The sequence below is a fragment of the Triturus cristatus genome, chromosome 1_2 (assembly GCF_964204655.1).
Source record: "Triturus cristatus chromosome 1_2, aTriCri1.1, whole genome shotgun sequence".
NCBI lineage: Eukaryota > Metazoa > Chordata > Amphibia > Caudata > Salamandridae > Triturus > Triturus cristatus.
Window position 1 is genome coordinate 403490374 of NC_140580.1, and position 27513 is coordinate 403517886.

Sequence of the window (27513 nt, forward strand, 5' to 3'; positions counted from 1 at the left end):
AATGTCCTAGAACTGTTGGGCAGATCTAGCTTAGAACTTTCAAAGTAGTGTGACAGGTATTTAAAACCTAGCTCACTTTTTTGGTTAGGGTTGAGGTACATTAATGTTAATCCATTGTAAGGAAGTCTACTTTTTGCATTCATTGATTATGACATTTCAACATACTCCATATTTTGCTGTGTACAGTTTGGGTCCCCTTGGTGTCCAGCTTTTATATGCTTTCAGCCAACATCTCTGACATTGCTGGTGGACCTGTTGATATTATCTTGTTGTTCTCTATGAACTGCACAAATCTCAGTCTATAGTGCAGATTATGTCATCCAGTGCCAACATGGAGTTCAGTCTTGATGATAATACTGAACTCTTAAGTCTGTAGTTCAAAGAAGACCAGGTGCTCTGCCTGGTGTTATAAACATGCTCTGTAATTTTCTAGGCATGATGCAGGTCACCCTGAGTGAGGCCAACCATATTCGAATGTCACTTAAGAAATTTAGGTAGGATAGAAACTGCTCCAACTTCTTGTTCCAGCATGTGGCATCGTTAGCCAGGAAGCAGAATATTGCTGTTTTTGACAAATGATCAAGAATGGCTCGTGTACCAATGTGTGTGGCAAACTGTTAGCTATCCAGGGATGCTATGAGTTTTCAAAGAACAAAATGATAGAGATGGACCCATGGCATGCACAGTTTGTGATGCCTAGACTAGACTTCATGAGAGTGGTGTGATGTAAATCATCGTAGATCAGAATACAGCTAAGTCACAATTTGGCGCGTCATATATCACTTGCAAGTATAAGATGTATTGGATTCTTTAGAACCAGGAAGAGAATGTGCCCACTTTTGTATATTGACTTGAAATTCTTTACTATTATGTTAGGATGATAATGGGCTAGATAGATTGGTGGGGTCTGAAAGCATTGTTTTCAGCCCACATTTTAATTTCCCTCCAGACATTATGGGTATGGAAAAAGGGCGGGGTCAATTAACAGAGTGCTACAAGTTCCCGATGGCCAATGAAATAAAACTCCATAATATGTGTAATGGTGTGCAGGGATATGTGGTCCTAAAGTAGACCATGTGAAAAAGTAGGCAAATTGCATTGTATGTCGTCCTTGTCGCATAATAAACATTCCTGACCTGCAATATGGAAATCACTGCCTTATTATTTACTATAATCAATGTGAATTGTGAAAGTGCAGCTTAGCATGAAGCCATAATGTGGGCATTGTTCCCAAGGTAGATCCCAGGTCACCACAAATGTACACAACTTGGAATTCTAACAGCCACAAATAAATTAGAATAATATTGAAACACTAGCGATAAACTATCATATGCAAAGCACCGTTCTCATAGTCTAAGTACTTGTAACATTTACTTTCACGTTTAGAATTTCAAAATTGCTTGTTTTGCTGAGTAAAAAATTAATTTACTTAATCCTCTCTTACTTTTTTAGATCAATCAGTGAATTTACCAGAAACATATCCAGGTATGTTTAGCACTTTTAATGAGTCTCACAAGTTATTTGATGTACCGCCATTTGCCACAACATATTGACATCTGTACATTGTGGCTAATATTGAATATTCTGTCCCTGGAACATTGCTTATTTTAAACATGCTGCTTCCTTATTTTCTGATTCAGTATTCAGCTTGTGTATATATGTTTGTGTATTTTCAGCCAACTCACACTCTACTTATCCTCTTTCAGTCTAATTATTCATCTGCAATCTGGCTTTCATCAGCTTCACTCTACAGCAACAACCCTCTTCGGTGCCTCCAACAATTTAACCTCAATTCTTACCTTCTTACAACTCTTTACTGTGTTTTAAGCGGGTTGACCACCCAACCTTGTTGATAACTTCCTTCTTCGATCCATCATAAGTATTGAACTGGATTTCTTCTCATCCCATTTAGCAGATTATTCTTGGGGATATCCAGTGCTCCTCCTATTTTTATTACCATTGAAATATTCTTTGCTGATGCACTCCAAGACTCTATCTTGGGACCTCTCTTTCTTCTGCTACCATCTTTCTCCATGACATCATCTCCTTTGGCTTCAAATTCCATTTAGGTGCGAATGACGCTATGCATCTGATGCACATGCAAATTAAGCAGTTGTGGAATTAAGAGCTATTAATAATTTGAAGACTAGTGGTGCTGTTGGGTTACACTGCTGTGAGAATTTGGTTTCAGAGATAAGACGGGTTGCTGGATCTGGGTTGCAGGTGCAGAAACTGGCATCTGAGGTCCGCTGAAGCCTGAGGATATGTGTATGATTCAAATGGGAGTTACCCTCAGCCACCAATGTAGAGGGTCATGCAGCATACGTAAACCAGATGGGTGTGGTTTGTTGTGCTCTTTCGGTGTCCTGTTATGCAATTTCAGGCGTCAGCTGTGCTCCACCCTCTTGTAGCTGTATTGCCTCATCTGTCTGTGTGCAGGTGTCTCTGTGCCTGCATTAGATGTTGCTCCTTGACCTCTTCCTTGTATTTGGGAATCTCCTGTTCTTGCGCCACTGGATATTACTCCCGCAGGGTTTTCCCCCAGGTATGTGGATGGGCAGGTTTCACTTTTGAACAGATCACACTAGCGTGAATCTAGAATCCTAGACTGATATGGAATCACCAACAGAGATTGATGACAAAATCTAGCAAGTCACATTTCAGTTTTTCAATATCTCCATCTTCAAGTACTGTACCTACATCAGCAACAACAATACATCTCTCATCCCCTGTGTGACCAGTGCAACAATTTAGAGCCTTATCAACTTTGATCATGCCAATATGCCATTACAGGGATGGCCCTGGTTTTGAATTTTTGTATATGTACTTTCATGATAGCAACAGGATTGAAAATTGTGAGTAACATTTTCTACGTTGCATGCTTGAATTTGAATGGAAGTGAACGATGTATGATTTGACCTAGAACATCATGTGACTGCAGTTACCACAGTTCATAACACAGGTCTTCGTTTACCCCAAAGATAACTGCCACTGCCGTTGGATCAGGGCCATTGACCTTTGACCTAGTAAACCTTTGGTCAGTACTTTTTAATTCACTCTCGTGCACCTCACCTTGTGTAAGTAAGTGTAGCTCTCTTCAAGGTACTTGACTTTCTTGCATTCTTGCATAGTGAACTCCTTGTGCTGATCACTATTGGAATCAGTGGCAACCAAGCGATTTGATGAACACCTTGTAACCATTTATTCCAGTTGCCAGTGTATGTTTAGTGCTATGGAGAGGGTGATTGTGTTGCTTTTGCGCTAATGTGGCTTCGTTTGAATGCAAAATAAAGTGTGAAAGTAAGGCTACAAAGTTATCTTTGGCTCCAACTGTGAAACGATGGGAAACCAAGCTAATTTCTGCTGGATACTTCTAACTGCAGATTCCTCAACTTTTTAATATCCCCAGGTGCCAAATAGGGTCTGGAGAATTCTTAAACAATGCTCTCTTACTCTGATAGGTCACCCCATGTGAATCTATAGTGAATCCATACCACTGCGGAAGAGATGGAAATGAACAGCATGTAAGCAGCACTTCTGCATAATAACATAAATTTCTTTCTTGTCACGCTTTTCAGTGTGGATCTGGAGCTCTGACTCAACTTTGTCAGCCTGATGTCATCATACTTTTCTCATTTAGTGTGCCAGGGACAATGTCTCCTCGTAAATGATAAGGTTCATGAAGTGCCGTGGCTGTAGGGAGCAGATGTCGGTCATGGGCTGGTGTGGCATGAGCCAATGGTGTTTGGGCTCCATGCAAGACTCAAACTTGTCCAATAAATGTGCCCTCATGAACCTAAAGGCAATGTGGTACTGAGTGGTGAAACTGCATCACTTAACAAAAGAAGATGTCATGGTTGTCACATAAGTTTCACTCCAAGTTACGGAACACTTGCGGTTCGTGAAGTCTGTCCCACAGAAAGTTCCTTTCCTGATCCAAGTCTTTCAGATAAGCTGAAATGGAAAATGCACCATAAGCAGAAGACATCTAAGCGAGACTCTACCGTGTCCAGCCACTCAAAAGTAGATAAGAAGGTGCAAGGGCATTAGTTGAAAGAACATACAAGCACTTACAGAATGTGACCCAGTCCTGACCTCGATCATGCTGCAAATCACTGCTTTCCAAAAAACCATGCTGCAGCTCTTTCAGATGCTTCAAAGCACCCTCTGGTGTACCTTTGAGACCCACGGAACTATAAAAGACTCCAGTTGGACTTCCACTGGAAGGCCGACCCTCGGCACCAACTGAACATGTGGAACTTGCTTCTGGGCCCGGTACAGTGCCTACACTCTAGCCCTATGGTCTATAGCAGTACCTTCCATACCGTTACTGATACCCACTTCACTGAGGACCCTATTTGGATGACAGTTTGCGACCTTGAATCAATGTTGAGCCAATTCTAGGCTTATGTTGTGCTACTTCATTATGAAAGCACAGCCAATCAATTTGCAACCAGACTCTAATCCTCTACCAGTGTTTCAATGCCAGTACTGTCAGAAAGTAAGAAAGTATACAATATGTTTCCCATGACATTTATGTTAATGAGGAGGCAGGCAGCCTGCTTGCTTCTCCGTTTACTGATGATAGGTTATACATTAATTTACAAAATACTAGGGCCCTGGATACATCTCCAGAGACTGTGCTAGACTTGCCATGTAAGCTGCCAACAGAAGAAGGTGGCTCATTCAAAGTACTTGTGTGAAGTGCAGTGGATGTACTACATTTACAGTTGCCTACTATTTTAAACCAAGGTAATTGTATTAACCAAGATCCTTTAGACAGGTCCCACCTGTTCATGGCCACTATTGCCATTCAACTAGACTTTTACAGATACTCTAATGGACACTTGGTCCAAGCTGTGCTTGGGCCCTCTGGTCATTCTACCTGTTGCCAGATGACCTAGACCAGATTCCGTTGATCCTCATCTCCTACCCTGAAGAGCTGTTAATACCACTGTCATCGAGTAAGACCACTCCTAATGCCTTCTTTACCAATGTCAGTGTAGAAAGTCAAAGCGTATTGATGGCTGCAGAAAGAGAATGTTCTTTTGGCTAGTTTAACTTTAAGATCCTTGAAAGCACTGTGCTTTCTGGGCAAGTACACACATTCTTTATGGGGCGTGGCCAGCAAGATCTTGCCAGCTGCCTAGATGACATCACGGCCTTGCTGACAAAAACAATATGTGATGACAAGGACCTGTAAAGTTTGTGTTAATTGCTGGCTGCACATGACACACTATCTTGGCAGAGAGATTGGCACCAGTGTAGTGCTTAAACCACACACCTGGATGCAGTCCGTTGGTCTTTCAGGTGATGTTAAAGCGCTCCTTTTGAACATGCCATTTGATGATTAGATTGTGAGGGTGATGGCCAATTCTGTTTGAAAGCGATTCAAGGATCGTCAAGCCACAGCAATAATACTTGGAGTTCTTTCCCCCCGCAAGTAGTTCCACTATAAATACAGGATGTTTAGGGGTTATTCCATGGGCCTAGTATACAGAAAATTCCAGCCTTCCTAACCTGTGCAGCAACAGCAGGTCAAGTCGTTTTCTTGGCAGAGTTTGTAGCAGTGACCACGGCTAAAATCTTTCCTCTAATCCCTCCTCCCTTGCTTCAGCAGCTGTCATGCCACTCTATCTTTCCTTGCAGACCCATTCTCAGCCAGTAGATGGCAGGATACAATATTTTCTTCCCAGCTAAATATCCATCATGTAGGATAGATGAGTTTTGCAAGGGGCTACACCCTATCTTTCAGTTCTTCTCTATCCTGTTACCCCCAATGTAAGAGCGACTCTCAGGGGGCCATCCCTTAATCATGCTGCAGGAGGTCAATCTGCTGAAGGCCGAGGGTGCCATTGAGTGGGTGCCAACTTCGGAGGGATAAAATGGGTGATGCACACTCTACTTCCTCATACTGAAGAAGGGCGGATACCTCAGGCTTACACTGGAGGACCTCCCACTAAATGCCTTTATGCAGAAAGACAAATTTAGAATGCTCATCCTATCCCAGATTCTTCCTGCTGTTGATTCAGGAGATTGGATGGTGTCCTTGGACTTGTTAGACATATATATTGATTCACCCATCATGCAGTCCCACAGGTGCTATCTGCAGTTCTCGGTGGGGTCCGAACACTTCCAATTTGCCGTGCTCTTCTTCAGCCTAACCTTGGCTTCCCTGATGTTCACAAACGGGATTGCAATGGTTGCTGCCCACCTTAGAAGTTGAGGGATGTATGTGTTGCTGTACATCGAAGATGGCCTGCCCAAGATGCGACTGCAGCAGTCAGTCATGGACCAACTCCGGACGGCGACCGAACATCTGATGTCTTTAGGGGTTTCCATCAACTTGAGCCCCATGCAGATGATTGCTATCATTGGGGCTGTCCTAGACAAAGTAGTGGCATTCAAGGCTTATGATCCTGGGACTCAGAGTAGGCTTCTTGGGCAACTAGCCTCATTCATCCTCCTTATCCTTATGCGAAATTGCAGAGGAACCTTAAGTTTCAGAGGGCCCTGCATCAGGGTTCCCTCCCAACTCCATCTAGGTATCTCAGAAGACGGCTCAGGATTTTCTGTGGTGGCAGAAAAACGTTAGTCTAACCCGCGGCAGGCAACTCTCCCTCCCTGCTTCATGGTTGTGACAGATGTGTCATTACTGGTTTGGAAGGAGGTGGAGAGATCACTTGGGGGAGTTGGATTTCAAAGGCCTCTGCTCTGGCAGAGAACCAGCTCTTCAGCCTTTTGGAGCTTTGTGTGATCCGCCTGGCCCTGAAAGCCTTCCTATCTTCCAATTGGGAGAGGCTGTTTCAGGTCCCTACAGACAACATAACCATCTTGTGACACTACAACAAGCAGATCAGTATGGCCCTTGCTCCATTGCCAGGAGGCCCTACTTGTCTGAAGATAGCTTGACCAGCAGAACACCTTTCTGGTAGCCAACCACATAGCAGGATTTTGAATGCCCGGGCAGGATAATTCAGCAGAGACCTACTGCCAGATTACTAGTGGCATCTTCACCTCGAGGTAGCAAAGGGCATCTTGAATATGCAGAGCGTGCCCAGGTTAGCTCTGTTTTCCACTAGGCAAAGAATGCACAGCATCAAAATTACTCTGCACCAGAGTTTTGTCTGGGAAAGTCTCTGGGAGACACATTCAGACTGCAAAGGAGCACAGGTATCCTGCATGCTTTCCTGCCACGCCCTCTCCAGCCTCGAGTTCCTAGAAAGGGCCTGGAGAATATGGTACTCAGAGCTCCTTAACATGAGCAGTTGCCCTACATTCTTGCTTCCAATTTTGAAGGACCTCATTGTCTCAGCAACAGCGGAAGGTCCCTCACTTGAGCTATTGCAGCCTATATCTGAAATAGACTATTAGTTATAGATTCCCTACCTTAGAATTACCCCGAGGCTTCAGACTGGATCCGGCAATTTTTTTTTGTAGCAATACCCTTGCGTGTTGGTGGGTGGCATCGGTTGACTCCTTGTCCGCGCGCTCTGTCGTCAGTTCTTCCTTTTCCACACCAGCCAGCGCAGATCCGGAGGGAGCGTGCCCTTAGTTACTTTTTGACTAACTCTTTTTCGACTTTTTGTCAACATCTTTTTGAATCTCTCGACTCCTGATGCATAAGGGATGTCTAACCGTTGACCCGGCTTCAAACCTTGTGACTCCTGTCACAAGCTGATGTTGGTGACTGATCCGTAACTCGTGTGCCTTTGGTGCCTGGAGCGCGACCACGACCCGAAGTCATGCTGCGACTGCCGGGCCCTAAACCCGAAGCCTTTGCGGGAGTGGTCTCGAAAGCTTTTGGAGGCCCGGCAGTCCGCTCCGCGGCGCTCGAGGTCCCAGTTGAGAGGAAGGTCACGGGACCGGTCACAGAACCATCACCATTTATCATCGAAGTCTTCGCACTCATCGGGTAAGTCGAAGCACAAGAAGAAAGCGAAGAAGCACCGTTGCTCTTCGCCTTCTCCCCGTCCGTCGGCCAACACGATGCAGGACCCAGAGCGTCTCATTCCTCGAAGCCTGCTGGTACGGCTCCACGCTTCCTTCCCTTTCCCGAAGCCGGAGTGTCCCCTGGCCAGCTCCGTCAGTTCTACGAAGTGCTGCACAGCATTTTTGGGCAGCCCCACTCCGCAGGCGTGTCTTCAGGCCCCACTGACTCGGCTGGGGGCCCTAGGCCTTCTATGCCGGCAGCTCCGGCCCAGTGCCGCAGGGCCCCATGGATCTTGGCCTGAATCCGGATCGGTGCCGGTCGACCTCACAGTACCTTCCCCGGCGCCGATCCCGGTGGCAACGCCCCCAACACTGGCTGCGCCCCTGGCCGGCTTCGACCCCAGCCTCAACCCCGACTTGGACACGGCACCGGACAGACGTCGGTACCGGCGCCGGAAGGTACTTTTGTACTGCTGTTCATCCCGAGCGTTCCCTATCGCCCTGACTGGCAGCCAGAGGAGGCTGAGGAAGACTGGGAGGGGTCTGGTGACCCTCTAGCTGACCAACTTGAGGAGCCGGACTGGCGAGAGGAGTTGGGTGATGCCAGTGGTTTGGATACCTCCCCAGACCTTGGCATTCTATCTCCCACTACCGTGGCCACGGTGGAGGGAGCATCCTACGCTGTGGTGTTGCGTAGGGCGGCTGAGGCCTTGGGCCTTGAGCTTCCTATGGTGGCAGTCAGGATTAACCTCCTGACTGAGGTGCTTCAGCCGGCAGCTGCCTCTTCAGAGACCCTGCTGCTGTTTAATGAGGCCCTCAGAGACATCCTTCTGGTCACCTGGTCCAAGCCCAGCACAGGGGCTCCTGTGGATCGGATGATTGCCCGAACCCACCCCCAAGCCCGGGCAACCCACTTTTCCTCTCCCAACACCCTACCCCCGAGAGCTTGGTAGTACAAACCTCTACCTATAAAGCCGAGTTCCCTACTGCTCCCCCAGATAGGGAATCCAAGAAGCTGGACCGTCTTGGGAAGAAGATATTTTCTTCCGCCAGCTTAGGACTGTGGTCGGTAAACATCACATGTCTCTTGGGCTGTTACACCCACTCTGTGTGGGACACAGTCGCGCAAGTACTGCCACAGTGTCCGGAGGAGACCTGGGCCATACTCTCCCATGCAGTGGCAGAGGGTAGAGATGCAACAAAGTTCGCCATCCGATGTGAGCTGGTTACTGCCAACTCGCTGGGTTGAACGATTTCTCTGTCAGTAGCCCTGAGGCTCTACACCTGGCTGAGATCCACTGGCTTTTCTGGGGATGTCCAATCGACCCTTTTGGACATGCCCTTTGATGGTCGTTGCCTGTTTAGTGACAAGGCGGACAATGCGCTCAAGCGCTTAAAGGCCTCTAGGGCTACTGGCAGATCCTTGGGTCTCGCTGCCACCTCTTGCCCCGTGCAGTCTGCCTTTCGCCCCTTTCGTGGCTACAGGAGGGGTGCCCCACCACGTTCCACCCAGAGCCACAGGCCTGTGCAAGTTACCCAATCTCTGCGCGGCCAGGGACCTGGGACCCAGCGCCGTGGGTTTGAGGGCCAGCAGGCAGGCAAGTCCACCAATGCCCCCTCTGCAGTAGCCTCCAACCCTTCCTAGTCCGACCTTTCAGAACCACCAACTGCCAGTGGGTGGCAGGATCTGCCATCAACTCCCCCACTGGCGCACCATCACGTCGGACAGGTGGGTTTTGCAAATAGTCCGAAGAGGCCACTCCCTCCCCTTTGAGACTATCCTTCCCTCCATGCCATCTACACTCCATCGCATGTCGGAGGATCACCTGGCCCTTCTCCGTCAGGAAGTTGTGGCTCTCTTGGCCAAGGGTGCCATCAAACGCGTCCCTGTGCCAGAAGTAGGTCATGGTTGCTACTCCCATTACTTCCTGGTACCCAAGAAGGAAAAAGGCCTGTGTCCTATCTTAGACCTTGGGGATGTCAACAGCTTCCTCCACAAGGAGAAGTTCAAAATGTTCACCTTAGCTCCGGTCTTGTCTGCCTTCGACCCTGGAGACTGGATGGTAGCGTTGAACTTGCAGGACGTTTATTTTCACTTCCCCGTCCTGCCTGCCCACCGGCGTTACCTACGGTTCATGGTAGGCCATGAGCATTTTCAGTTTACCATGCTCCCCTTTGGCGTTACCAGCGCCCCTCAGGTGTTCACGAAAGTAATGGCGGTGGTCGCAGCTCATCTGACAGATCAGGGGTACTAGTCTTCCCCTATCTCAACGACTGGCTGTTGAAGGCAGGCTCGCCCCACGCTGTCGTCTCCCACCTCCAGCAGACCTCCTGCATTTGCTGAGGTTCAAGGTCAACATGCCGAAGTCGCACCTGATTCCCTCTCAGAAGCTCCTTTTCATCAGAGCGGTTCTGGACACAGCACGGTTTCGGGTCTATCCTCCCGAATATCGAATCCGGGATATTCGGGCTATGATACGGATGTTTCAGCCTCAATCCCGGATTTTGATGAGAATGACCCTGAGGCTGCTGGGCCTCATGGCCTCCTGCATCCTCCTGCTGATCGATCATGCCAGATGGCATACGCAGGCTCTGCAGTGGGACCTGAAGTCCCAGTGGGCGCAGCATCAGTGTAATCTTTCCGATTTCGTCCAGATCTCAGAGGGGACTGCAAGTCAGTTGCAGTGGTGGCTCACGAACCAGGATTGGGTCAACGGCAGATCCCTCTTCCTTCCCTAACCAGAGTTCACGATAATGACAGATTCGTCACTCCTGGGATGGGGCAGCCCCATGGGAGAGGCAGAGATCAGAGGCCTCTGGTCTCCGGCGGAGTCCGGGCTCCACATCAACCTTCTGGAGCTCCGGGCGATTCGTCTTGCACTGAAAGCATTCCTTCCTTTTGTAAGGAAAAGTAGTGCAGGTGTTCACGGACAACACCACCGCCATGTGGTACTGCAACAAACAGGGAGGGGTGAGGTCGTGGACCCTATGATAAGAGGCTCTTCACCTTTGGACATGGCTGGAACATCAGGACATGACCCTGGTGGTTCAACACCTGGCAGGTTTTCTGAACGCCAGGGCAGACGAACTTAGCCACCGGTGCATGATGGATCACGAATGGCGTCTTCACTCGGAGATGGTGCAAGGTCTCTTTCAGCAGTGGGGAGAGCCTTAGTTAGATCTATTCGCCACTGAAGAGAACCCTCAATGTCAGCACTTCTACGCATTGGAGTTTCAAAAGTGGCACTCGCTCGGCTACGCCTTTCGTCATTAGTGGAATTGCGGCCTCCTGTACGCCTTCTGCCCAGAGTGCTGAAGAAGATCAAGCGCGATGGGGCCCAGTCATTCTTGTGGCTCCGGACTGGGCACGAAGAGTCTGGTACCCCGAGCTCTTGAGCATGGCCCTCGATCCTCAGATCAGACTGCCTCTTCGGGAGGATCTTCTGTTGCAGCAGCAGTGGACGGTCCTCCACCTGAACCTGTCCAGCCCCCACCTTTTTGTGTGGAGATTGAGCGTCGACAGTTGACAGTTTTCGACCTTCCTCCCGAAGTCTGCAATGTCATCTTGGCAGCCAGGCGTCCCTCCACTAAAATGGTATAAGATGTAGATGGAACAAAGTTGTGGCATGGTGCGCAGCAAAGGCTGTGGATCCTCTTTCTGCCTCTCTTTCAGAGGTTCTCCTCTTCCTTCTTTCTTTGGCCCAGCAGGACTCTGCTCTGGGCACTCTTAAAGGCTATCTTTCGGCCTTTCTTCGACTTCCTGATCAGCCTTCTCTTTTCAAGTCCCCTATTGTAAATAGATTTCTGAAGGGCATTACTCATCTCTTTCCTCCTTCTCCTTTCGTAATGCCACAGTGGGACTTGTATCTTGTCCTCACTTATCTAAAGTGTGCTCCCTTTGAGACACTACATAATTACCCTCTTCATCTCCTGACTTTGAAGACTGCTTTCCTGCTTGCCATCACCTCTGCTCCAGGCTCTATCTTCTAAACCTCCCTTGCTTTATGTTCATCCGGACAAAGTGGTCCTCCGTACTAGGCCCTCTTTTCTGCCCAAAGTGGTTACCTCTTTCCACATAGAACAGACCATCACATTGCCCACCTTTTTCCCGTCTCTGCACTCTTCCAAAGAGGAGTAGAGACTCCACCGTCTGGACCCAAACGTGCACTGTCTTTCTACCTTGACCTCACAAAAGACTTCTGGCCGGACGATTAACTCTTTGTGGGTTATGTGGGCGCCAAGAAAGGTCGGGCAGTGCACAAGCGTACCATCTCTGGATGGGTTGTTCTATGCATTAAGATCTGCTATTCTTTGGCTAAGAAGGAACCTCCAGTAGGACTGCGCGCCCACTCTACCAGGGTGACGGTAGCCACTACTGCTTTGGGACGTGGAGTTCCCTTACTTGACATCTGTCAGGCAGCCACGCGGGCATCCTTGCACATGTTCACCAAGCATTACTCCCTGGACAGCCAAGGCTGGAGAGATGGATTTTATCGGCTGTTCTGTTCTCCAGAACTTCCTGGTGTGAACTTAGTTTGCAGGCACACCTCCGGGGTTGGTATTGCTTGGGTATCTATTCTAAGGTAAGGAATCTATAACTGATGGTCTCTTTCAGATGAGCAGGTTACTTACCTTCGGTAACGATCTATCTGTAAGAGACATACATTAGTTATAGATTCCTTACAGCCCATCCTCCACGTTCTGCGAACTGACTTCTAGGGTTAGGGACTCCCTTACAGGGCCCTAGTTTTGTGTACCAGTGGTCAGTGTCTTGCATGGCTCTGAGCTTCTGGCGTGGAAAGTCGTGTCAGAACTGATGTCAGCGTGCAGAGGCAGTGTCTAAGTAGACACCACTACGTCATTCCGGCGAACACGACACCACCGACGGACGCCGAGTCGACCAACGCCACCCTCCGACGCAGAAGGGTACTGCTACGAAAATGTTTCTCCGGATCCAGTCTGACGCCTGGGGGTAATTCTATATACCTCCGGTTGCTTTGCTGTTTTGGTCTTGATCGATTTATTAAATGTTGCTCTATTTTTCTAAATTGAAATGGGATTTTCATGTGTGGTGTTTCCACTTTATCACTGTTTGAAATGCTGCATAAATACTTTACACATCACATTTCCTCTAAGTTAAGCCTGACTACTCTGCACCAAGCTACCACATCTGTTTCTCGTGTCTACAGGTTTTTCCATTCTTCTTAAATCAATTCTCCAGGACTCTCTACTGACCAGTATTCTCAGGCTCTAGTTGCTTCTTCTTGTTTTGTCCTTTCTTACTGAGGAATAAGGTTGGTGACTGATTTTCTACATCCATCTGAATCAAGGATTATTGTCAGTGTGTCTGTGCCTCTGGGGCATCTGGAGTGTTATCCAAGTTTATTGAACCATATTCATCATCTCCACATACTGTAAATACTGTCCTCCACCAACCCGCAGTCATCTTATGTATATAATCTATTGTTATTTAGAAGCCACCAATCATCTTGCATCTGCCTATCCATCACTCTGCTACAAACCTTTTGCTGCTCATATTCTTAAAGGACTTAAGTATTGACAGCCAGTGTGAATGGGGACCGTCACAGGACCTTATTAAGTACTTTTTTCTCATACATTGGCTACCTGATGACCAATATAGGAGTCATTTTTTGTGACAAGATTTTCATGCAGTGTTCCCTGTGAAAGTGCAATGGGAGTATATTCTGGAACTTTGTAGATTTGCGAAGGCCACTCAGAGCTCTTCATATTTAGGCGCGCATTGAGCAGTTTCAGGGTGTGAGTTGACACTAATGCCTAAGTGTCTGAGACTTACAAATTGCCATTGTATATTTAACCTTGGTTAGGCAGACGACGCAGCTTTCCTGAGCACTTGCACTGTAAATAATTTGGATATGTTCCAGTTATTGTACAATCTAGATGCTGCCCAAAATATATCAAGCCCTGCAGGAAGACTAGGATAGAGCACAGGGGCTCATCTAGGTACACCAAAGAAGATATCAGCTTACACAAACACTGTATGCTTGTTGTTCCCTATCCTGCTTAACCAGTCCTGCTCATAATTTACTCCATCAACTTCATCACAAGAGTGAATTAGTAATGAAGAAAGAGGGTCAGCCTTGTTAATACCTTTTCCTAGCATCCAGCTGTCAGAGGTGATTTCACAAGTACGCATTCTGGCCGTTGGTTGGGTGTGTAATAAATCTTACCCAGGTCAAGAAGGTTGGCCCAAAACCAATTTTTTCTAGTACCACCCACCTGTTGCCCCAGCTAACTGCATCAAACGCATGTTCAGTTCCAAGGGCGACCAAGGCACCAGTCATCACAGATAGCACTTATGAATCCATATTATCTCCACCTGTCTCAGAGTCTATATTGTATTTCTCTCTGGCATGCATCCACACTGATCTGTGCGCAATTATCTATCAACAACCCTCAGTGGCTTGTTGACTCATGCAAAAACAACAATTGATGGACAGAATGCAGAACAATGTCATACATTCACCCCAGTACAGAGATCTGGGCCTAAATCCATCGTTTTTTTGCTCACCATGCCATTCCAGTTCAGACCTGGCCATATGCAAATCAGTCTTGACCCTGTGCCTCATGGGAACAGTCCAGCCCGAACTGCCAAGCCAGGTCCTCCCTGGACTGGAAACAAGCATCCTAGGACCGGTTTCGGGCTTTCAGCCCTCATCAGCCAGGATAGCTTGATTCCAGTGGCATGGAGAGCACGGGACTCACGTCTGAGCATACCCTTCCCACTCGGGGTGACAAATGCAAAAACAACAATTGATGGACAGAATGCAGAACAATGTCATACATTCACCCCAGTACAGAGATCTGGGCCTAAATCCATCGTTTTTTTGCTCACCATGCCATTCCAGTTCAGACCTGGCCATATGCAAATCAGTCTTGACCCTGTGCCTCATGGGAACAGTCCAGCCCGAACTGCCAAGCCAGGTCCTCCCTGGACTGGAAACAAGCATCCTAGGACCGGTTTCGGGCTTTCAGCCCTCATCAGCCAGGATAGCTTGATTCCAGTGGCATGGAGAGCACGGGACTCACGTCTGAGCATACCCTTCCCACTCGGGGTGACAAATGCAAAAACAACAATTGATGGACAGAATGCAGAACAATGTCATACATTCACCCCAGTACAGAGATCTGGGCCTAAATCCATCGTTTTTTTGCTCACCATGCCATTCCAGTTCAGACCTGGCCATATGCAAATCAGTCTTGACCCTGTGCCTCATGGGAACAGTCCAGCCCGAACTGCCAAGCCAGGTCCTCCCTGGACTGGAAACAAGCATCCTAGGACCGGTTTCGGGCTTTCAGCCCTCATCAGCCAGGATAGCTTGATTCCAGTGGCATGGAGAGCACGGGACTCACGTCTGAGCATACCCTTCCCACTCGGGGTGACAAATGCAAAAACAACAATTGATGGACAGAATGCAGAACAATGTCATACATTCACCCCAGTACAGAGATCTGGGCCTAAATCCATCGTTTTTTTGCTCACCATGCCATTCCAGTTCAGACCTGGCCATATGCAAATCAGTCTTGACCCTGTGCCTCATGGGAACAGTCCAGCCCGAACTGCCAAGCCAGGTCCTCCCTGGACTGGAAACAAGCATCCTAGGACCGGTTTCGGGCTTTCAGCCCTCATCAGCCAGGATAGCTTGATTCCAGTGGCATGGAGAGCACGGGACTCACGTCTGAGCATACCCTTCCCACTCGGGGTGACAAATGCAAAAACAACAATTGATGGACAGAATGCAGAACAATGTCATACATTCACCCCAGTACAGAGATCTGGGCCTAAATCCATCGTTTTTTTGCTCACCATGCCATTCCAGTTCAGACCTGGCCATATGCAAATCAGTCTTGACCCTGTGCCTCATGGGAACAGTCCAGCCCGAACTGCCAAGCCAGGTCCTCCCTGGACTGGAAACAAGCATCCTAGGACCGGTTTCGGGCTTTCAGCCCTCATCAGCCAGGATAGCTTGATTCCAGTGGCATGGAGAGCACGGGACTCACGTCTGAGCATACCCTTCCCACTCGGGGTGACAAATGCAAAAACAACAATTGATGGACAGAATGCAGAACAATGTCATACATTCACCCCAGTACAGAGATCTGGGCCTAAATCCATCGTTTTTTTGCTCACCATGCCATTCCAGTTCAGACCTGGCCATATGCAAATCAGTCTTGACCCTGTGCCTCATGGGAACAGTCCAGCCCGAACTGCCAAGCCAGGTCCTCCCTGGACTGGAAACAAGCATCCTAGGACCGGTTTCGGGCTTTCAGCCCTCATCAGCCAGGATAGCTTGATTCCAGTGGCATGGAGAGCACGGGACTCACGTCTGAGCATACCCTTCCCACTCGGGGTGACAAATGCAAAAACAACAATTGATGGACAGAATGCAGAACAATGTCATACATTCACCCCAGTACAGAGATCTGGGCCTAAATCCATCGTTTTTTTGCTCACCATGCCATTCCAGTTCAGACCTGGCCATATGCAAATCAGTCTTGACCCTGTGCCTCATGGGAACAGTCCAGCCCGAACTGCCAAGCCAGGTTGTTGACTCATGCCTGTTCAAAATCTTTTTATTTGCGTTTAGCATCGAGAGTGAGCGGTAAGGTGGCATCTCTGTATTCTCTGCATCTGCTTTAGGAATTAAAGTGATCAATGCTTACCTCATAGATGCTGTAAGCAGTTTACTTGCCTCACTTTCTAATACACTTCAAATAATTTGTCTACCATGGTACCAGTAACCTTTTGTTACATATTTCTTGAGATGTCATCACTTTCTGGAACCTTACACATTTGCATCTCTTTTATCGCATCTAATATTCCTACCTGGTATGTGAGGCCTCTAGATCTTCTCTTTGTTCCTCTGTTCACTTAGGTTTGCTGGTTATGATGTTCAACTATTCTTACTTCATTCTCTCTGTATGGTTGCTTATAAATACTAAATAACTTGGCAATGAATTAGTCATTAATTGTTTGAGTCACCAGTTCTTCGCCTGTTTCAGTCTGTGAGATAGGGGCTTTTTAATGCCATCTGTCTGCAACCCCTGTCTATATGCTGGACATGCATCCTTTTCCAGCATAGCCCAGGCTTCTTCCATTTGTCTTTTTACCTCATTCTGATGCGTCATCTTGCCGGGGGCTTACACCGCTGCACTTTACAAATTTTTGCCCAATTCTTGTCTTTCAATTCACACTCTAGTTGTGTTTTTGTACCATAGATCTGGGAAATGCACTTCCCCTTTAATGCATCCTTGAAGGTCTCCCACTCAGTGGCTCTACTACTTGCTGTTCACCCATTTTACTGAAATAAATGAGTGGTGGACATTTGTGTATGTGGCTCAAAAGTCCAATCTGTTAGGTCTTTTGACCTAAGCCTCCAGAAGAGTAGACATGTTCTGTCCTGCAATATTGTAATAGACATCAGTAACAGGGAATGATCTGAGATTAACCGTATCTCGTATTTTGGCAGATTGTGAAAGGCACTATTTAGTCTTAGAACAAGTATTATTAGCCATGAAACTTTCCTGCACTAAATGGAGCCACTATTTATTTTCCGCTGAAACCTTTGAAATCCGAATTGTCCATTGCAATCTACAGTGCCAATTTAGAAGCAGTCCGTCAAGCCAGATGGACCTGCTTCTTTAGTCAGTATGATTACTTGTATACCAAGCACCAAAAACATTTTGGCTGAATCATTGTCCCGAAGATATCCTGATAACCCTTTCAGCTTCAAACAAAATTTGATACAATGTTTGCAAATAATCGGGTTAGCTAAATCCTTCTTTGAGAGAGTCACAATTTGCTCTTCAGAAGTTAAGGTTAAAAAAATGAAGGCTCTCTCTCTAACCAAGAAAATCAGACTGTATTTTGTGGATCAACCCTTATTTATATCATCTAAAGAATTTAGGGTTGAAGTTTTCCAGATGTGTCATCGACTGCAAGCCTTAGCGTGTCAAGGTTACATTGGATCTGATTCTCCAGTCGTTTTGGTGGCCTTGAGTTTGGACAGATGTGGGACAGTAAGTGACTGCTTGCCCAGTTTGTGCCAAGAACGAAACACTACATGCTAAACCTTTTGGGTATCTCTTGCCATTACTAGCTCCCCATGAACCGTGACATTCCATCTCCACTGATTTTATTTTAAGTCTTCCACCTTCTGATGGTTATAGTTTGATAATGGTCACTGTGGATGCCTTTACCAAGATGGCTGTTAGAAATGGGGGTCTCTAGTTGGCAGAGGTAGGTACCTCTGTCCAAATAGGGACCCTTCTTCCTAGTCAGGATACGGGAGTTACACTCCTGAAATAACCCCTGCTAACCCCCTTTATAGCTTGGCACGAGCAGTCAGGCTTATCTTAGAGGCAATGTGTAAAGCATTTGCACATAACCAACAGTAAGACAGTGTAAGCACTACAAAAGGACACCACACCAGTTTAGAGAAATATCCAATATTTTTATATTCTTAAGACAAGAACAAAAACGATAAAAATCCACAATACCGTATTTAAAAATCTTCAGTTATCAAAAGATGCTTGATAAACAGTTCCTTGATGTCAATAGCTCCGTCTGGGGCTATCATGGCGTTGTGAGCAAACAAACCCAAACAGTTCTGGCTGACCGTGACGTCGCAGGCCAGCTACGGTGTCGGGAAGACCTGCAAACAGTACCTTTTAGAAATGCAGGGTGTAGGCAACCTCTCTGAGCTTCCGAAAGCACAGCGTCCGCAGGCATCGGTTCCAGAGGTCGGTGCAGGAGTCGTCGGGCCCTCGAAGTCACACGCGTTGCAGATCGAACTCCTCTCTGTTGAAGTCTGGAGCTCTGGCGTCGGGTGCTGTGGTGCGAAGTACAGTGGTGCGGCATGCGGTGCCCTCAGGTTGCGGTGCGAGCATCAGTAGGCCAAGGCTGCAGTGCAGGATGAGGGCAGTGCGTTGTGTAACTTTACAGGTGGAGCCCTCGAACCACGGTGCAAGCAGCAGCATAGATTTCGGCATGGAGCGTCGTCGTCGAGGATACCAAGGCGTCGGTCGTCGTGAAGCGAGGCGGTGGGAAGTGCGGTGTCCACAGGTCGCAATGCGAGCAGCGGCTCGGTGGCGGCGTCAGCAGTCGTCATCAGTGAGACCAGTGTTGCGTTGCAGTGGTGCCCTCTGTGGTGCCGTAAGGACACAGAGTCGGCAGCGCAACGTCGTCGGGGTTGCTTTTTCTTCTGGTTGTTTTTTATTCTGTTGCAGCACAAAACACACAGTTCCCAGTGCTGAGGGGAGAAGAGCTTGAAGTCTTTGCTGGTCCTTGAACAGGGGGCAAGCTCTACCTCAAGCCCTTTGAGAAACTCAGAAAAGTAGATTGCAGAAGGTTTAGTCAAGTCCTTTCACTGCCCAATATAGAAGCAGCCACTGCAGGCCAACACAACAAAGCATACAGCAATGTGGCAGTTCCTCCTCACAGCTTCTCCAGCTCTTCTTCTTGGCAGTCTTCTTGGTCCAAAATAGTTCTAAAGTTCAGGGGTCTGGGCCCCAATACTTATATTGACATGGCAGTACCAGACCCCACACAGGCTCTGCAATGGCAGGCGGGAGTTACATTTACGGACTGTTTGGGTGGGTGGCACAATCCAGTGCTGCAGTCCACCAACAGCATTTGACTTATAGGCCCTGGCACACGCAGTGCACTTTACTAGGGCCTGACACATAAATCATACAGGCCAATTATGGAAACACCAATCCACAACACATTTTACCACAGGAGCACTTGCACTTTACCACTGATCAGCAGTGAGAAAAGTGCGCAGAAACACTAAGCCAGCATAGAGTCAAAACCGGGAGGTCAGAAAGCAAAAACTCAGGGGAAACACGCCAAAAGATGCCAAGTCCAACACTGGCCCATTTTCAGCCTTTGAAATGAATACCATCAGCTAAGACCATTGCTCAAACTCTTTATGAGACATTTTTCATCATTGCCACTCATCATGGACTGGCAAAGTGCAATAAAGGAGTGGCAGTACCTGGTAGTGGATTAAAGAGCCCCAACATTTTATAGCACCATCCGCAGGCTTCTGAGTTGGGCTTCGAGCACCGCCGCTCATTCTTTTACAAATTAAGCGCTGATCCACCAGCCACCAATATACTTCTTCACGTTTCCCAGAACTGCTACCTCTTCCATAGCTATTTTCCATTTGAATCCTCTTCTATTAAAACACCTCCAAAGGTTTAAGTAAGTACATTCATTCTTGGGATACTCCTCAAACAAACCTGGCTATCCTATGTGGCCTTTGATCATGAAAGCTTCCACCAGAGAATTGAAATTAGTACAGAGAACAAACTCTTTACCCCATAAATACTGTACCAAGTATCTTTTTGCCCCTGACTGACCACATCTCACTAAAAGCACTTCTTGAATGATGAGATATAACTCAGAAAATACAGATCTGCATGTCAATTTCCCTTTCCCTCTTACAACAACAATGGGCCTCTCTGATGCATCAATGGGTTATGCTTTATAAGTCCATTTCAAGTCATAACGCACATTTTCAGCCTGTAGGTTCTTTCATATGTATGTAACGCTGTTAAAGTTGCGACAATATCCTTTTAAAATGGAAGCAGTATCCCAGCAACATCCTTCTTTAAATTAGTAACCTTGAATCTTAAATACAGACATAGTTTTCTTTTTTCTTCCTCTTCCAAATCCCTAGTATCTCAAAAGGTATTCATTTTGACCCAAACATCCCTGTGTCTGGTTTTGCACTCTGAGTATGGTAATGCTCATTCAGCATGATTAATTTGCATAAATCCTCCCAATAAAATACGTGTTAAAGGAGATTTTTTGGTATTAGTTTGTTAACCAACGCTTGTAATGTTTAGGTTCAATCAACTGTTTTAGTTGGGGTGGATGGTAAGGAATATATTTAATTTACATTATAACATATTTATGTACTTGTATTTTGAACACTCCCTGAACGTAGTAGTGGCCCTACTATTCACTGAACTATGAAACACATTGTATATCACTCTTTTATTTGTTCTAAATGTCTTTGCATCTACTGTTAAATACGATAGCATTGTGAACTAAAATACTTGCAGTGGTTCTAAAAGTTATTTTCTGTTTTTGTAGATGTTGATCTTACAAAACACTTTGCAAACATAGCAGAAATCCTGGACGTGGACACCACGCTATCGTTTGTCAGGAAAAATGGTTTAACAGAACCAATCATAGAACAAATAAAAATGGATAACTTTTCGCAAACAAATGAACAAAAAATACAGTTGGTGAGGAAGTGGTATGAAATGCATGGAAAACCTGGTGCCTTTGCTACACTGATCACGACCCTAGTAAACATTCAATGCCGATCATCTGCAGAAAAGATTTTTCAACAAATAACAGAGGCTAGCAATTAGGAACAGTGGACCAACATTTCATGCTGCTAATAACAACAGCAATGGGGATGAAGAATGACGCGTGTGAAGGTTAAGACTTTATAGACTGTCAGCAGACTCTTTGAGATGCCACGTGCACCCGGCTAACATGTTGTAATCCATACTTGCTGTTAGGGTCATTGGCCCAGCCCCTTCAATTAGTCCACAGGAGTATTTTAGGCTCCCGTTTTTCTGTTGTCTGTTGGGCTGTGTGCTTCCGCCACCATTGGCATGCTTGAGGGACTATTGCGCATCTGAAGTGTGCTTCCACCTCCATTGGCATGCTTGAGGGACTATTGCACATCTGAAGTGTGCTTCCGCCACCATTGGCATGCTTGAGGGACTATTGCGCATCTGAAGTGTGCTTCCGCCATCATTGGCATGCTTGAGGGACTATTGCGCATCTGAAGTGTGCTTCCGCCACCATTGGCATGCTTGAGCGACTATTGCGCATCTGATATTAGCAACGTGCTTTTTATGTCTAGCCTGACAGTGCACGACTTATTATTCCCAAATCTTTAAACTATAAGAAACATCGTGCTTTTGCTCCGCCCAGAGGAGTATTCCTCTCTGATCTCATGCTAGATGCTGTTTGGTGTATCATTAAGCTTCTTATGGTGTGCTTGCATTTAAATGCACGAGGAACTGTTTTACGTGTTGAATCATCACACATTGTTAAAGTATTTATCTCACGCATGTATACAGAAAGCAATCCTTTCTGTCCTTTTATTTTTTTTATTGTCTATTTTTGTTTACTTTTTTCAGTTTTTTAGTCAGGACTCGTGCGGATGTTTTCCTGGTCTGTGTTCCCCATTGTTTTTAGGTCTCGCTGAGTCAGCATGCATGCGCTGCTCGGAGAGACTTTTGTAGGTGAGTTTTCAAAGTGCTGCTGGCTGGCAACACGCTTGCATTCACGCGAGCGTGCACGCACGAACCGCCAGCCTTCAGCGCCATCTGTCTTTCCTCTTGCTTGCTCCCTGCCTCTGCCCCCCCCCCCCCCCCGCCTTCGCGCTTACAAGCGTTTGGGATTCTCCCAGTGGGTGCAAACTCGATGTTTGTGTTCCTTTATTTTGAGATGCTTTTAGTATTACTGTTTTGTGACTTAAGGAACATTAAGGAAATGTTACCGTAAAACTGGACAATGTTCACAGTGTTTATTTCTGATCGCAGCGGCTGCTTCATGTCCGTTGAACCATCCAGGGAGTCCTTTCGTTGGCGTTTTCATGAGGACATAATGAGGAAGCTGGAAACTTTTGCCACATTCTCTTTAAAAGCACAGCATGTTGGCGACTGCTTAGTCGATTAGACCTATGTTGCGCTTTAGATCTCAAAGCGCTATGGTGGGTGCAGCAGTTATAACTCATGAAATATGGGGTGCAACTCACAAGGAGGGGGCAGGTTTGAGTGCACATTGGTAGCAATCGAACTCTTAAGATGATGGGCTGTGTGTATCCATTATCAGCACTCAGTCTTCGCTAAGTGATCTTGTTTTGTTTTTGTTGTTGTGTCAATGCTTTGCTGTGCCTGTTTGACTTACAACATGCTTTCTCTCCCTCCAAACTCGATGTTTGTGTTCCTTTATTTTGAGATGCTTTTAGTATTACTGTCACACACAACCACACACACACACAACCACACATACAACCACACGCACACAACCACACACAACCACACACACACACAACCACACAACCACACACACAACACACACAACCACACACACAAACACACACACAACCACACACACACACAACCACACACACACAAGCACACACAACCACACACACACAACTACACACACAACCACGTACAAAACCACACACATCCACACACACACACACAACCACACACAACCACACACAAACACACACACACACAACCACACACACACTCAACCACACACACACACAACCACATACACAACAACACATACACACACAACCACACACACACAAACACACACAACCACACTCACACACAACCACACACACACACACACAACCACAAACACAACCAACCACAACCAACCACACAGCCACAGACACAACCACACACACACAACCGCAACCACACCCACAACCACACACACAACTACCCCCAACCACACCCACACCCACAACCACACACAACCACACATACAACCACAACCACACACACAAAGGGAGGAGACAACTGCAGCAGGACATTCGGCTCAATCAGGACACCAGAACCACCGGAAAAGAATCCCTCGGTACGACCTGGGCAGCAAGAAGTTGTCACTGGAGACATCGTGATCCTATGAACTATAGTGTCATCAATGATCTAATCCAAACTGTAACAAATAACATCCCTATATATTGCAGTACCACAAAAACAGCAACAAGCATTGACATAGCCAATAGGTCTCGCCTTTGGGACCTTATAAGTGTTTTGCCATGCAACAGTTGCTGTTGCACCAAGGATATTGTGCTGCATAACTAAATACTTGTAACGTCCCAAATTTCGAGACCCATTGGCTATGCCAATGCTTGTTTCCCTGTGTCTTTCCCATTTACTTTTACTTTTATGTTTATTTCCTGTCGCTTTTTGCCTGTATGAATTTAGATATTGTTTTCTTCATCTGTCTTTTATCTATTGTTCCTCTCCCTATGTTTTGATGAGAAAAAAAAAGCTTTGTCAAAGTCAATAGGTCTAGCTTTAAAAAGCTAACAAATGCATATTATACGCATGCACAAATGTGGTTTCCAGATGTTAACGTCTTAAAGTCTTGACCTGTTGGATTTGCCAGTGTTTCTCATCTGTAGCATAGATTTTTGTTTTCCAGATGTTTTTGTCTTTGATTTCGCCCCAGTACTGCTGGATAAACAAGCACATGCAAATACAATAGGTTTGACATTTGTAAGAAGTGCACTCACCTGATCCACACATCATACAAGCGTGAAACGTACTGGCATTGCGAGTGCTTGTTTAAGTCTCTAGTGTCGTTCTCCTAAAAGGCCTCATTTTCTCTGGTGTATATATATTTTGAAAAACAGTACTATTATTTTACATTTTCAATCCTATGAAAGTGGTTCTTTTTAAAATATCTAATATTAACTTAGATTAAAAAAAATTACACAACATTTTCAAACTTGGTCGCCTGGCAGATCTTAATTATACAGATAATACCTTGCTTTTCTATAGAGCTCGATACCAACGTTCTTGCCATCTCCAAGCACTGCAAATGACAGGAGCTAATACTACAGTTTTAGGGTACTAGCATTGACCTCACATGGATAAAGTACTTAGCCTTATGGTTCTAATTTCATGCCCTGCAACTCACACCACATGTCGGCACCAATTGCTTATCTTGCTGATTCAGTTTAGCTGCAAACAGTTGGATCTCAATATAGCTAGGTCAAAAATATTGATCTATCCCCAGATATCGACTCCAAATTTAGGAATTACCAGCATATCCTCAAGCTAAGCATACACAGGGGCATTTAGATTTATTATTCTTAACTTCATATCTACTTACCTTCGTGTTATGTTGGCAGAGGATATTGCGGAGTCGATAGAAGAAAAGGTTGATATTTAAACTTCAATATTATGGTAAAACACCCTGCAAACAGAACTACAGAAATAAAGTGCAATTCAGTGATCAATTGTGCTAATTCTGTTAGCAGTACTGTCGAAGATGAAACCTTCCTTCCCCTAAAAATGTAATTGAGCCACCAACTTTAGGAATAGTGCAATAAATTATTTAAGTAACTTCGAGGATACGCTTTTTTCCAAAACCTAAGTGTTTTTTTTCAGTTTTACTCATTAAAATTATGAAAAAATAGCTTGCGTGATCTGTTGAAATAACTGTTAATTAATTCTGTAATATTTTAAAGACCATTGAGGTATCTGAGTAGAGCCATGACAATATGTAATTGATTCTTAGAGCTACCAGAAATTGAAGGATTGCACATTGCCACCCAGCTCTAAACCAGGCCCTTACTCTTTAGCAATTTTGCGTATTCCCCTCATGTGAATATATTGATTACCATGTCACGAGCATCACAGTGAAGAAACTAACATTGTCTATGTTTTTTTCTGTTTGAAATGTCATATTTCAAAACACTGATTCTCAATAGTAAAACGGTTTGGAACCCGTATATATCATAATATTGTTGTTGAGTAACAGAGATATTTTTTACCACGGGGGTCTGAATGACAACTTGAGCCTCACTTGTGTGCATTTTTGATGTCACTCAGTACCCAGAAAGCAAAAATATCCCTGTTTATCACAGTTAATAATCTCAAATTCTGTACCTTATGTATGGCTCGGAGCGCCACTTGTGTGAATACCAGATTCTAAATCTCTGTATTCACTGCTATGACATAGCAACAATGGGAAATAAAAGTTATTTCCCACTGGTTGGTCACAAAGGAATTCCAGGGTGCTCTGAGAGGGCTCTAAGAAAGCCTGTCAACGCAGCACTGACTCCTGCTCCGATGGAGAGCACAGCTGCTACACGAGAGAAGGGAAGTTTTATATAGATAAACTATAGCAAAGCCAATATGTATTACTTAAACGGGCTAATTCATGTACATGCATATCAAAGCCAGACATATTGGCTTTGCCAGTGCTTGTCATTGCTGTGGGAAACATCCTTTCCACTGTCTATCAGTTAGGAATGCTAGCAACATTTTGGTGACATTATCTTCTTTTTAGGCAACTGAATGCATCAGTCAGCAGCTGAAAGTTGGGAAGTTAACCTTTAAAAGGTCAAATATAAGGAACAGCATTTCACCGTGGTAAAACTCTTTTAAAACTGTCAAATTATTTAGAAGATATAGGATTATGTGACAAGTGCTACAAAGGCATATTTACACCAGTGTTGGTGGAATCACATTTTGCATAAAATGCACAAAACAACATTAACACTGAGGCTTTCACGAGGAACTGGGTTGATAAGTATGTTGGAAAATACTGAGTCGGTTATACCGTCACTGCCAGCTTTTGTGTTGTAGTACATCTTGGTCTGATAATTCTAGGATTAACTGTCAGAAACAACTGGTATCTGCCAGTCACTAGTTCATGTATTCTCTTGCAGCAGCAATTGTTGTATACAACTTTGTGGTTGCTGGCAATTTAAATCACAATATTGAACAGTCTATGGTGTTGCCATTACAGCAGCACCCTCTAATACTGGAGCAAAGTTTCCTGGTTCTGTGTAGCAACAAAATATCCTTTAACTGGATTACCCAACATTGTGTACCTTTCTATGCCATTTTCTACCATGATGAAATAGAGAGGCTTGCTGTCTTTTTAATCATTTGGCCACTGCACCTTGCTCCACACAATGAGTATATCCAAAGCTACCTCGTCGCTGTTGTCAAAAGTCTTTTTTGCAGTTCTTTTCTGTTATTATACCTGCCCTTGTATTTGACCACCCTCACTTATGCTCCATGTGTATACAGTACATCTTGGTTTTAATGTATCCGGTACATGTTTGCTTTAATGTCCTTCTGCACTCCCCTTCTTAAAGTTCTCTGTTCATATTTTAATTCACTTTTGAATTTCAAAGACTCACGAAGTGTCTATCAGCCTTTTCGTCTTAATTCAGATGCGCCTAAGAACAAATGTTGCTGTCCACTGGATTTTAATGTCATTGATTATATTTGCTGAATGTTAAACACTCTATTTTTTTTAGTAACTGTTTAAAGAAAGTTCATCGACTCTATGTTCAAAACATATGTCGGTTTACAAAGTAAAATATTTATTACCTAGACATTGTTTATAGTAAATGGGACAACTGTTTAGATGAATAGGCAATATAGAGCTTTATAGACTATATTAGAGCTCCAATGCACTATGTTGACAAAAATACTTTTTTTATGCACATTATAAAAACATATTTAATGTAAAAAGTTGTACTCGTTTTCTATTACTTAAATATTAGTAATAATGTTTTATTTCAAACCAGTGAACTGCTTTGCTACGGGATCTGTGTTTTGACTGAGATAATTGTTTGTACAGAAATATTATTATGTCATGTTAGCACAAAACAGCTTGAAAAAGTGTACATTTGAAGTCGATTTGCTTGAAAAAGTGTACATTTGAAGTCAATTTGGAACTTTTGGGGGAGAATTCTCAAATAGTTTTAGCAGCATATTTGGGTTTCTGCA

General features: G+C 45.4%; 1 protein-coding gene across 2 annotated transcripts in view; it reads left to right on the top strand.

Annotated features, from left to right (window-relative positions):
* FAS (Fas cell surface death receptor) overlaps nt 1–27255 on the top strand; it is a 223176-nt gene extending 195921 nt beyond the window's left edge. For both annotated transcript variants that reach the window (XM_085605713.1, XM_085605721.1), the window contains exons 10-11: nt 1453–1485; nt 21077–27255. In XM_085605713.1, coding sequence (XP_085461839.1) covers nt 1453–1485; nt 21077–21360 — 317 coding nt within the window. In that variant the 3' untranslated portion in view covers nt 21361–27255. The remainder of the gene's footprint in view (nt 1–1452; nt 1486–21076) is intronic.
* The last annotated feature ends 258 nt before the right edge of the window (nt 27256–27513 follow it).